Source organism: Mus caroli, unplaced genomic scaffold (genome assembly GCF_978045245.1).
Source record: "Mus caroli unplaced genomic scaffold, Mus_caroli_1 scaffold_3, whole genome shotgun sequence".
NCBI classification, from domain to species: Eukaryota; Metazoa; Chordata; class Mammalia; order Rodentia; family Muridae; genus Mus; species Mus caroli.
The window spans coordinates 98977447-98990446 of NW_028227258.1; the positions used below are offsets into that span (position 1 = coordinate 98977447).

The 13000-nt window shown below is 38.2% G+C and overlaps 1 protein-coding gene across 4 annotated transcripts in view; it reads right to left on the bottom strand.

Moving 5' to 3' along the window:
• Mme (membrane metalloendopeptidase) overlaps window positions 1-13000 on the bottom strand; it is a 93012-nt gene that overhangs the window by 57296 nt on the left and 22716 nt on the right. For all 4 annotated transcript variants that reach the window (XM_021157462.3, XM_085835857.1, XM_021157461.3 and 1 more), the window contains exons 4-8: window positions 4302-4463; window positions 3251-3331; window positions 3049-3144; window positions 2829-2947; window positions 1431-1496 (exon numbers count right to left, since the gene is read on the bottom strand). In XM_021157462.3, the coding sequence (XP_021013121.1) occupies window positions 1431-1496; window positions 2829-2947; window positions 3049-3144; window positions 3251-3331; window positions 4302-4463 (524 nt within the window). The remainder of the gene's footprint in view (window positions 1-1430; window positions 1497-2828; window positions 2948-3048; window positions 3145-3250; window positions 3332-4301; window positions 4464-13000) is intronic.

Sequence of the window (13000 nt, forward strand, 5' to 3'; positions counted from 1 at the left end):
CGGAATGACTAGAACAGCTCTGGCTACACAGACATCTGCAAATGCAAACTCCTGTTTCTAATTCTACAGACTTAGCAAGAAATGTGTGTGACAAAGTGAAGGGTCCAATTCTCTAAGGGAATGAACAATTCAAAATTTCAAATAACAAAAGAAACAACTTTGCACCTTAAGTAAAATTTCATCTGTATTAGATGCAAATCCCAAGTGGTCAGTTTGTCATATGTTTGACATTGTAACTAACATCGGAAAAAAAATTCACAAAATATATTCTCTTCTTAATAAAAATCTTATCAAAGAGAAAAGGGAAGAAATCTCACCACCTTGACTACTAGGTAAAAGTGGAGATCAGAAATGTTAAAAGTAATAAATGCTATTTAAGAACTGAGGGAAAAATGACAGTTTATAAGAGTAAAATTGTAAATATAAACAGCTCTTGAGCTGAAAATTAAGATATGATTGAACATTCCTCCCTCACTTTTAACTGTGCAGCAGGAAGCAGCTGGACACTTCTTATAGCCAACAGCTGTAGCTCACACAGCCACTGGATCACTCAGATATCCTACATCCACTTAATTATCTGTACTATTAATTGTGGCCATTAGTATTATAATGTAGATACTTTCTTTAATCTCTGTATTGGGTATCTACTCCAACAGATAGCTTATTTCATGTTATTTGAACATAATATGAATGCAAGACATGAACACTTTTTAGCTAATAATTTCAGCTAAGAGATGATTCCAGTCATACTATCAAAATGTTACTCTTTAGGATCATGAATTTCTTCTGTTTTAAAGGAATTACGAGAAAAACATCTGCAGGACAAATACCTTCCCTCTGATACCTAATCACACTCAACTGTTCATTTTTGTCTGGTGGAGCTCGTTCTGTGAGTAAGCAAGAACACAGTCACATCAGCCTAAGGCAGGAAAGCTGGAGAGGTAGTAAAATGTGTGATGTGATTCCGTGTGTTGCGTGCTTTGGGACGGAAGCTGATATTCCAGTCGGCATAGTTGTCTGAAAGCAGAATCAGGAAGTTCTAGAAGAGTACATGTCACTGGACCTGTTCATCCCTAGTCCTTACTGAGAGTGCTCAGTGCTACGGTTAATCGGACACTTTCTGTTTTCTTTAAATGATCCAATTTAAACATGAATGGAAATTTTTAAAGTGACTTTAAAAGTTAGACTATGTGACTTAAAAACTAAGAATCAAAATTCACATGAGGAATTTCAAGCTTTCTTGTTTGATTTCTATTAGTCAAGTCGCAATGTTCATTCTATCAAAGGAACTTCAGGACTCTTTTGCTTTGGTCTTTCCCCAGCAAACATTGTAAAGAGTTTAAATTTGGCTCTAGTCCTTTTCATTATTAGGTTTGCACAGATGACTCTGCAGCTGTGTCTGATTCTTTTCTCCCCTTGCTTTTATTTACCTCTTTATATATTCCAGTGCACTCATAGTAGTCTCTGGAAGGGAGGCCAAGTCGAGGCTGGTCAAACTATTAAAAAAAATACATTAAGGAAAACAAATTACTCAGCAAGTATAAAACATTTAGATAAAATAGTCTAGGCCCATTCTCCATGCTGTTTGTAAGGGCAACACACAGAAAAGAAGTAAATAAGAAAAGATTTCTTCTATATCACTTGTAACTGATAACTACATGGCTAGTTAAATAATCTGGGGGATTTCATTGTGGATATGTGAATAAAACCAAAGAAAACTTGAATTAAAAGTAAACTGGGAATGATTTTTAATTCAGAACAGAAGATGCAAGGTGGATCCTGGCCCAGTGAACTACCAAATTACACATTTACAGAGCTTCTTAGCTTCTTGATATTCTAATATGGTCCCTTTCAGGCCGTGTTTGCTTGCCCCAACCTTAGCTGTGGTACACTTTTACCGGTAGAAGTAGGTTGTATTCTTCCAAGTTTCTTTGGTCTGTGGGAGTGAAAGCATAGAAGACCACTACAGTCACCCTACAATCTATTTGCCAGTTTAAATATTGCCACAAATCTTGAGAATCTCTACCCAAGAGGTATGAAGAAGACCCCTCTAAGATGTGTGTGTTCAGAGAGGTTTTAGCAGGAGCAGACAGTAGTTGGGTATGTGAGAAGACACTCTGCTGTTCTGTGCATGTGCTCCACTTTGGGCACTGACATTAAGTACAAATGGGCATGCTGATGCCCTTGTACAACTGCTTCGTATTCTGTAAATATTAGAATAGATGCAATAGTTAACCAGGGCACTCATAAATGAAGGTGAGAATCCGTGGATTTTGAGGAGTCCAATATAATCCAGAGGAAACACACACACACATACACACACACACACACACACACACACACACCTACAGAAAGAGCAAAAGGACATCTCCATATGAAGATTCATTAAAAGGACTGCATTTTATTTATCTTAACTAAAATTAAAAGCAAAGGTAATCTTTAGTGAGAACCAAAACTGTGTTCAAAATCCCCTATATGGTTTTTATTTTAAATCAATAAGGAATTTTTGGTTTTCAGACCTACATTACATTTTGTAAACCAAAGCATAAAACATACAAAGAAACTGGAGATTATTGTCATAATAAGAGGATCGTGGGGAGCTATCTTAAATAGAGGCAACAGACTAGGGTGAATGTCTAAAACATGTAGCTAAGAAAATCCTTTCAACATGGAATCTTAGGGCTGAGAGCCAGGGCAGGGATTTATTATACTTTAGTTCATGAGTTGAAAGGAAGAATTAGCATTACTCAAATATCAATGAAAATAATGTACATGGAAATTTCATTACAAGTTAGAGATAGCATTGGCTGCCTGACACACATACTTACATGAATTATATGCTGGGTAGAATTCTTATCATCAGTGCCAACAAAAAAATTAATGAGGACCTTTTTCCCATATTTAGAATTCAGTTGTGCAATGGATTTCTCAGCTGTCCAAGAAGTACCTAAAGTACAGAAGGTGAAACATATTTTCTGAAGCTGTGGTTCATTAGCAATACTATAAACTGGAAATTATTAATTTAAAAAATGGAAGAAATTGCCTTACCATATGTTTGATCCCAGTTATCTGATGCTACTGGCCACCCATATATATCTGGTAACAGTTTGAGTAGAGGTTGTCCGCCTCTGCTATCAATAGCAGCTTTTTGAGACAATGAAAATAAATAAATTCAAAGTAAGAGTATGCATATTCTATTCATATTTTGTTAGCATTATATGTATATATATTACAAACATAGAGCACTTACACTCATTTATACATGATCTGTACAAGGTTTTTGCTTTCTGCACTGCTACTATGTCTTCAGTTTTGGGTTCTTGAAGGACATCTGAAATCAAGAATTTCGTAACATGCATCAACATAATGGTTGATTTTTAGCTGTCATTAACATTTCAACATAGGTCTAATTAAAAATAATTTTTCCCTCTCCTCTCTGAAATCTTGAGGAAAATCCAGCCATAATTCCTAGAACAGGAATAGGGTTTATCCCTCTAGCTAAAATATATGTAAGACTTTTTGGGTGGACTGCTAGTGTGTGTGTGTGTGTGTGTGTGTGTGTGTGTGTGTGTGTGTATGTGTGTGTGTGTGTGTGTGTGTGTGTGTGTGTGTGTGTGTGTTTGCACGTGTATGTGTGTATGCACATCCTCTTCTCAGCCACAGGTACCAGTTACTAGTTTTTGAAGTTCAGATTAAAAACAAGACAAATATTGGGAAGGAATTTGGGACTTAGTGTGGATAATCCTCTTTATGTCTAGAAGATAATTAACTTTGTGTGAATGTGCTATGGATGATCCAAAGAAATTGTTTTCCCTGTATAGGCATTAAAACATGGAAAAATCCCATTTTTCCTACAAACAACTTCTAAAAGAGAAGAGACCTAGGGATAGATAAAGATAAAGTGCAAATATTCTCCACTTTTATGGAAGACAAGATTTGGTGAAATTATTAGCAACTTTTTAACACAGCACAGGGCTGAGTAGGGGGTCAGTAGAAATGGTTTGGTAGAAACCATTAAACATTACTCTTCGATAAAATGACATGAACACATAACATCACTTAGGTTGAAGAGCTTTAGGTCTTGTGTATATAAAATTAAGGCAGGAAGGAATAAGATATGCCAACACATCCATTTTGGTGTCTACTAGCCTCAGAGTCACTCAATGGAGGTCTGCAGATCCTGGAAGAAATTATCAACTCTAATATTTTGCAAAATTTCTTGTAAGGGCCAGCAGCTACATCTTTTCAAAAGTAGATGTAAGAGGAAAAATTTTTAATTCACAGACACAGTCAACACTAACCTTTCAAAATGACTTCTAGCTCATCTCTTAAAATGTCAAAATTACTGTATCGGGAACTGGTCTCGGGAATGACGTTGCGTTTCAACCAGCCTCCACAAGCATATTTGAAGAAGTCTGTACATGGCTCAGCAGAGGCATCCATGTTCTGGATCAGTCGAGCAGCTGCAAGACCAGAGAAAGAACCCAGTGCAATGAAAGATGTATTGCTTAAGTTGGCTGGAAAGGGAAAGAGAGGCTCCTTCTTCTTGTCAGCTGGATAGATGTTCTTTTCTTGTATTTATAAAATAGTCTATTCTGATGGCAGCATGACTACATCTGTCTGTAGACTCTTTCCCCTTTACTATTATAGTGGTTTCATTTTATTTCTGAGTAGTATGAGTCCTTCATCCTAAGTCCTCTCTTTAATGTGTCTTCCTGCACCCGGCTCCCAGTAAGTGAATTTCTTGCTACTTACTATTTCAAAGGAAAAAAAGAGTTGTAGGCCTGCTTTCTTGTGGCCATCTTGGCGTACAGTTAACATAATGTCATTTTTCACTCTGGAAACTTTTAGTTGCTGTTTGCTTTTCAGGGTGTTGTGACTTTCAAAATATCCCTGAAACTCTAAAGGATGCAAGTCTGACTGCTAATCGATATTTATTGGCTCAGTAAGGACCTAAGGCCAGTTAGTAGTCTTTGTATTTTGCTTACAGTTCTCCAGATTTGTATTACATTTTTATGTATTTATGTGTGTGTGTGTGAGTATACACAGGTGCCCAGGTTTGTGAGGCGGAGCCTTTACCCACTGAGCTATCTCTGGAGTTTTGCAAAGTTTTGCAATTAAAATTCATGCTCAATTTGCATTTCTTTATGTAGGGTCTGTTATAATATCTATCCGTTGTGAGCTTGTGAGAGCACTGAAGTTCACTCTTATGTCTTTGGAAACTGTGGTGAAAGCATAGGGTATTTACAGTATGTAAGACACATACTTTTAGGTTCTATAACTGGTAAAATATGCATTTTTACATTCTGAAGACTAGAGTGAGTCACAAGGCTCATTTACACCACACTTGGAGTAGAGCACATGAGCTCCTCCCCTGCATTCCTTCACGCTTTCTTTCTCATAGTAAGCTGAACTGTTTTGTGGTATAAACAAAGGAGCATTGAGAATTCATCTGTATCAGCAGAGTATATGTACTCAAGTGAGCTTCTGAAAGTACCTCACTTTCAGAACCAATTGGTTAACTAATTAGTTAATTAATGAATAACTTCAAACAATCCCTGAATTGTGTGGATTTTTTGATCTTGGTACGGTAAAATTAGTTCTGCAGCTGAGCTTCAATCCTCTAATTCTAACCATCTTTTGGATGTTTGCTTGCTGAATACCTCATGTAGAATTCTTAACCCTCTTTTGAATTAACCCCAAATCAGTCATCTCCCCACCTCTATGCTATATATATATATGCTATATGTGCTACATATGATGTATATGCTATATATGATAATTAGCATAAACTCTAGGGATTGAGTTATCGTGTAAGCTGTATTTCTTCCACCCATTTGCTAACTATAATCCCTTAGCGTGTTTTCTGATACCTCTTTTCCATGCTTGTGTATACCCAGCTTCCATCTTCCTTTCCTGCTGATTCATTCATTTCACTTGCTTTCTCTTAGACATCCTGCTCTTTTTTTCGGATTACATCCCCTACAGGCCCTTTGGCACTAGCCACAACATTACTCAAAATGTCAGTGGCTTGTCATTTCTCGGGTTAAATGACAAACTCTTTAGCTTGGTCTTGAAGCCATCCTTTTCCCATTACCCTATCTAGATTTTTATTTGCCCCGGTTCCCCCAAGACAAGCTTACTCAATGTGTCTGAATACTTTCATGATTCCCAGCACTGAGCCTTTGCTTCTGCCCTTCTCATCCCACATTTAGGATCCCCCCTGTTTCTTTTCGGTTTCTACAACTCAAGGCTTAGAACCCATTGCACTTCTTCCCTAACGTTTTGTGACTTCAATCTATAAGGAGACCACCTCTCTCTAAACTCCTCTGAGCTTACTGTGTCACTCAGGGTTTGGTGTTCAGGGTCTGAAGCTTCTCTGTGTTTTTCACTGTGGACACGTTCTCTCTGCCCAAGTATTTTACTGATGTCATTAATCTTTTGGTACGCCCATCAACTGACTCCTTTTAATGGAGTACAATTATTTACTAGGTCTGAGTCCTCCTCTCCCACCAGTCGTCTCGGTTCCTGTTTAACTGTCTCCATCGCCATTCTATCTGTTCTGTGTCAACTCTTCATTCTATGACAGGCCATGTTCTTTCCCCCAAGCCTTGACCCAAGCCCCATCCACTGTAGTCCACCCTGTATTCTGTAAGCAGAAAAATGTTCTCAAAACATTTCAGCTTTGTGTTTCCCAGCCAAGGTTTCAATGCAGCCTTTTACATTCATTAAACAACAAAAACAAAACAAGCACAATAACAAAACCTCGCATGGATTCCATCGCATTGTTTAACCTGGTGGAGCTCATGAAGCTTCCTCACATGGATCATCTGGCCCAGTCAAAGCAGTTTCTGCTGGGAAGCAGCTCCGGTTTCTGCTTCTGGAACTTTGACCTGATTGTTCCAGCCCTGTTGTCTGCTGCTACTATATCTTTTGCTTTTTTTTTTTTTTTTTTTTTTCACCCTTTGGAATTCCAGGTCTTTTAAAAGCCCAGTTCAAATCTTCTACCTTTAAAAAAAAATTCCCCACAATCCCCAGGAGAGCTTATGTTGGAACAAATTCCATTTCTCCCAAGAAGGTAGTATTCTCACGGAGTCAAAACACTGTTCACTCAAGACTCATCAGGAAGAATTCTAGGTAAGAAAACCTTAAAATGGTAGAGAAGAAAAATATTTTTGGTACTTTGAAGAAAATCAAGATATGATTAAAGAGAAAGTGAATCAACACCTCCTATAAGTAGATGAAAAATCCCAGAAATGTGGATTCTAACACACTAACTGAAGAGCTTCTAGAACTAAACTCAGCACAAGTTTTGGAGCTTTTGTGGCTTTCAGAATTGAAAGCAGTTGTTGTAAACGCCGCTGACATTTGGGAAGGAGTCTACTCCTTCTCTCTCAGGAAGTGGTTGACTTATGTGAACACCATAGGACTGTACAGACTACTGAGAAGTTGTAAAGAAGTAATGAACTTGCACAATGAACAGTGGGAGTAGTAGGTAAATCTTATTGCTTACTTAGAATACCACATACTCCATCGAACACTTTGAATAAATATGACAATGTTAGTTGAAATTTCCTGAGACCAAAAACTTCAGTCCTTGTGTGCATGTGAACTTCTCGCACATTCCCATTAAGGGAAATGGATTAATATTCACTCTCAGGCGAGTGTTTTGTTTTGTTTTGCTTTGCTTTGCTTTTCTAATTTTAGAATCCTCACTAGCCCTAAGAAACAGCATTCAGAGACAAGCAGAGAGCTGAGAATAGGCTAGCTCCATCCACTGCTACTTGGTAAATCCCATTGACCAGAGTTGTCTCTGAGTATCAGTGCTTCTGATCACTTCAAAGAAAGTTCTCTTCTGTCGGATATTTGGGGGCCATAGGCCAAGTCAAGTCACAAGCTAGCACTTTTAAGCTATGTCTTTGATGAACTTCCCTTTAATCTCTTAACATAGGCTGGCTCTCATTTTGTACCTTATCCTCTGGACCTCCTCTGTCCTGACTTTTCTTTGAAGTCAGCAGTAGCTATGTGGGTAGAAGGGCCACAGGAAACATACACAACTGTCAAATCGGCTGCAACTGTCTTTCTGTTTTGTGCTGTGTTTTGAATTGTGGGTATCCACAAACAGCCATACCCCTGTTCTTCAGATGGCTCATTAAGCATCAGTTTCTGACTTCTGAATAAACAACTGTGTTTTAAAGTCAAACAAAATTATTTACCTCAATCAGTAAGCATAAAAAGGCAAATGTATTGATACAGAATGTAGTTGAGCTGGTGTAAAGTGGGGGGAAAATGCTACAATGGAAAAAGACCTATGTAAAAGCCCAGAAAGCCTAGGAGGATAGAGGCCATAAAACTTATTATGGTTATATCTATGAGGAGGGGGTATGGGTGTGTTTAATTTTGTATTATTTGCTTATCTTTATTTCCCAATTTGTATTAGATGAATATGCATTCGTTACCCTTGCAATAATGAAAAAGTTAATTTTTAAAATAGTCACATAAAGAAAAGCAAAGTAATCTTCCATTAATAATGAGCTTATTTCTTATAAGTGACAATTCTGAATGTTCTGGGCTGATAAATGACACACGATTTTTTTTCCCTAACTAATCTTCTTGTAACATTCTCCCAACTTGTTTGACTCGGGGAATTTAAAAACAAGCTCAGCCAGCATCTGGGAAGTCATTAATTACTGTATTCATTACGGAGGGCGCATTATGTGGCCTGGAGATGGAATATAAGCTAGGAAAACATTTTGGTCTTTAAGTCAGAGAGACTTGCTCTGAATTTGAAAGCTCTGCTGCTATTTAGTTGTAAATGATTAAGTAATTTTCATAACAGTAGCAGCTAGTAGATGTTAGAGAAGGGGTGAGAGAGAGGGAAAGGGAGAGTAAGAGGGGGAAAGGGGGATGTGGAGGGGAAGAGAGAGAGAGAGAGAGAGAGAATGAATGAATGAATGAATGAATGAAAGCTTTTCATGGCCCAGAAGGTTGGCCATGTGATTAGCAGAGCCCAACCTTAGATAGGAAAAGTAGGAAAAAGCTTTTTTTCTGTCTTCCATCATCTCCCCCACTCTGTGTCTCAAGCATGGCTTCTTGTATCTCCATGCCTCACACAGCAGCCTGGCTTTGCACTTTATGCAGCACAAATTGTGCTGTGTTAAGAATCACCTCTCTTTATTAACAGCCAAGAGACACTTTGGTTGGCATCTCAGGAGGATGCTTGGCCATCCAGAAGAAAGTTGGGTACAACATTCTAGCAGTCTTTCAGACATGGTTGTATATGGTGGGGTTTCTGTTAAAAGACAGAATGTTGGGGACTCTGCTTCACCTATCTTAAGAAGAGAAAGTGCTAGGGATGTGGCTCAATGGCTAAGCTCTTGTCTAGTGAGATACTGTAACTCCAATATGGCATGAAAGGTGAGGGCAGTCTTTGGCCTAGCTTTGAATGCCATGTCACATGGCCTCTCCTTTTCTATCTGTTCTCTGCTTTCTAAGAATACTAATAGTATGCTAATTAAAATTAGGATTTAGGGCACTAGAAATGACAAATATTTTAATGTTTATATATGAACATTTCCTAGATGACAGTCTTCTGGTCCTGAATGTATGCACGAGTTTTAAAAGCAACCCCCACATTTGTCACATGCTCCTGGAGCAAGTGTCAGTGAGAGAAAGAAAGCCAAAAATCAGGATGATTGTAGTAGCAGCAGATGAATACTGCACACAGCACGGCAGTACTTCCTCATAAGATTCATTTTTTAAACTCGATTCCTACCTAGCAGGTCATCAATTCTTTCCCAAAAGAATGGAGAAAAAAATCCTTTGTAATTTCAAGGCAAATATGGGTGATTCTTGTTATTGATGGGGGTTCTGATGCATAAGATCCAATATTGAATTTGTGTAGAATGAATCATAGACCTTAGAGAACATAGTCAGGTCTTAGAGAACATAGTCAGGTGAGACGAACTTACACTTGATTTGTGTGTTTCTATGCACAGAACTCACTGAGTATATACCATTCGCCCCCTGACATGGCACTAAAGACCTGGACAAAGACCCTTGGTTATGGTCTGCTCATTTGGCTCAGTAAGGATGGGTGTGAAGAGACATAGGAAATTCTTCTGTTTTCCACACATCTAGGCATATCTGTGATGAAGCTGAGTTGTTGATTTGGGGGTTAAAAATAAATTTTAGTGGCAAGGCAAATTATCAAACACGGAGTTCCCAAATAGTGAAGATATTGGATTTTTTTTTTGGAAACATTTATGAAAATGAGGAAATGAGCAACATAAACAACACCTAGTATATACAACATTTATTTCTCAATTACTATGTCATTTAAAAAAACTTTCTGTCATTATGAATTAGATCAGGTATCTGTTTATAACACATACACCAAATAGACATCTCTCTTTAGTCTGTAACAAATTTTCTCCATTGACTATTCTTGTTCTGCCCTGAAGAGGGGTTTAGGGAATTGCACAGAAGCAAAAAATAAAAAAAATAAAAATAAAAATAAATGTGCTCAGCTTGTTTTTTTCAAATTGCTCTAAGCCTTCTGATACCTGGTCCCAAACATCATTTTGACTTTAGTATCTTAAAATAACTGAATTCTCCAAAAGTATCCAAAGGAGGTCAAAGAAAAGTTAAGACAGCCAGCAGGAGATGCTTCCTGTAAAAACTTTAAGGCATTCATTTATGACTAAACCTTTTTCCCCATCAATAAGGGCCTTATTTATAGAAAATAATCCTCATATTACTTATGAGGCAACTTACGCTAAGGAAAAGAAATCTCCGTTGACAACACTCTGAAGGTAATGGTGACTCCGTTCCTTCCCTGCACCTCCACCTTTTCCCTCAACCAATGTAAAGGCAAAACTGTAGCATTTGGAAGGAACACAGAAAGCACAGGGAAATGGAAAGTGATCGCCATTTAGAAAGCAACAGCATGCAAACTAGAATCTCGAGGACCATTCCTGAAAAGAAAATGACCCTAATACCAATAAGAACCAAACAGCTTTCATTACACACACTGTGGATTCTTTCACAATCAGCTTCTAATTTGTAATGAATAAAATCCCTGCCTCCAAATTGCTTTTGTGTTGCTTTGGCTGAAGAAAGACTGAAGGATGTGGAGGTACTGAATTAAACTATACACTGGTGTATCTCTGAGTTCAAATACTTCTGTGAGCCACTCTTGATGCTCCAGCCCATGCAATCTAATGCTAAGACTTACAATTGTTTAATTGGTCAGCATGGAGAAAAGTCTTCATTGGGTCTGAGACACTAACGCTTAGTTGTTGTAGTACTTACCCGGCATGTCCAAAGTCCTAGGCCGAATCTCTAGCACCACTTAAAGCTGTTGTGGTGGCCCATGTCTGCAATCTCAGAATACATAGGCAGACCACGAGAACTAGAAGGTCAAGCTCACCTACAGCTGCACAGCAAGGACAAGGATAGCCTGGGATACAGAAGACTCTGAGAGAGAAAAACTGAGCACGGCCACACAATTCAAACCCTGAGGAAGATCTGTGGAAAGCCTTTGTACACAGTACAATTTACCTTGTACATCTGTGCTCTCAAGAACGAGATCTATTTTTGATGCCCTGCCTTGAAGAGTAATTAGTCTATAGCTATACTTCATATACAGATGCTCTGTAACTTATAATAGAAGTGGATCCTGATAAATTCATCAGACATGGAAATATAATTATGTAGCAAACACATTTAATACATCCAAGCTATGTAGCATGGTAGCTTAGTCAGAGCTGTGATCACATGGCTGCCTGGGAACTTGATGCTGCTGACCAGCATTTTGGGTAAGTGTCAGACGAGCTATCGAGCTATCACTAACCTGAGAAGAGACCAACATTCAAAGTATAAGTTCTAAAGAAGACTTATTCATTTTACATCACTATAAATGAAAAAGAAAAGAAGTGTAAGTTAAACGGTCATAAAGTTCTCAGATACTGACTAATTCATATCCAGTGCATAAGCTGAGTATGAGTTACCCTTCATGCTGTGACCAAAATACCTGAGAGACATTGCTAAAGAGACAGGATTTGTTTTGAGTGATTTCAGGAGACTGAGCCTGGTATGGTAGGGAAGGCATGGCAGAACAGTTCAGTTCATAGCACAGTGGAGCAGAAGCTGAGAGAAGAAGATGACCTCTCTGGCTTCTTTTTTTCACCTTGTATTTTGTCTGGGAACCTAGCCCATCTGAGGATGAGGCACTCCACATTCTAGGCAGGTCTTCCCCCTGAGTTTCTCCTCATTGGAAACACCTCCCAACAGATACCCAGAGCTGTGCCTTAACCTCTCAACTGGTAATTCTAAACCCGGCAAAATCGATAATGAAGACTAACTATATCAATACGGGTATGAACACCTATACATGCTCTCGTGTACATACACACAGGCACAAGCTGGAATTCATACACCATCAAAATTACAGACAAAAGGAGAATTAGAGGGACTTCAACAACATTTAAATGAAATCATAATAGTAGCCAATGTTCACCAAGCACTTTCACAGAAACTTTGAAGTTTGTATTCATTTAGATTTTTACAGTAAATATAGTTTGTTATCATTGTCATATAGAAACAAACATTCTGGATATGTTATTTGCATTCCCAATCATACCACTTGTAAATGAAAAAATGGATCAGACCCACAATCTGTATTTAAGTAGCTAATATACCTCTAATTTAAAAGAAATCTATGCACAGAGGGGCTATATGCCCAATGCCACAAAGGTGAATTGAGATGGACTGTCAGTCTAATTTGAAGCTAATGTTTTCCATATGCTGTTTTTCTGTGGTAAGTCCAGATAAAATGCATGAGTGCATACACACACACACACACACACACACACACACACATACCTCAAGAGCCCTATAGAGGATTATAGAGGGAGGAAGAAAATCCAAGCGATGTTACTTAGCTAAACACTCAGATGAGTTTATTTTCTCCTTATATATGAATAGTTAGATGCAGTTT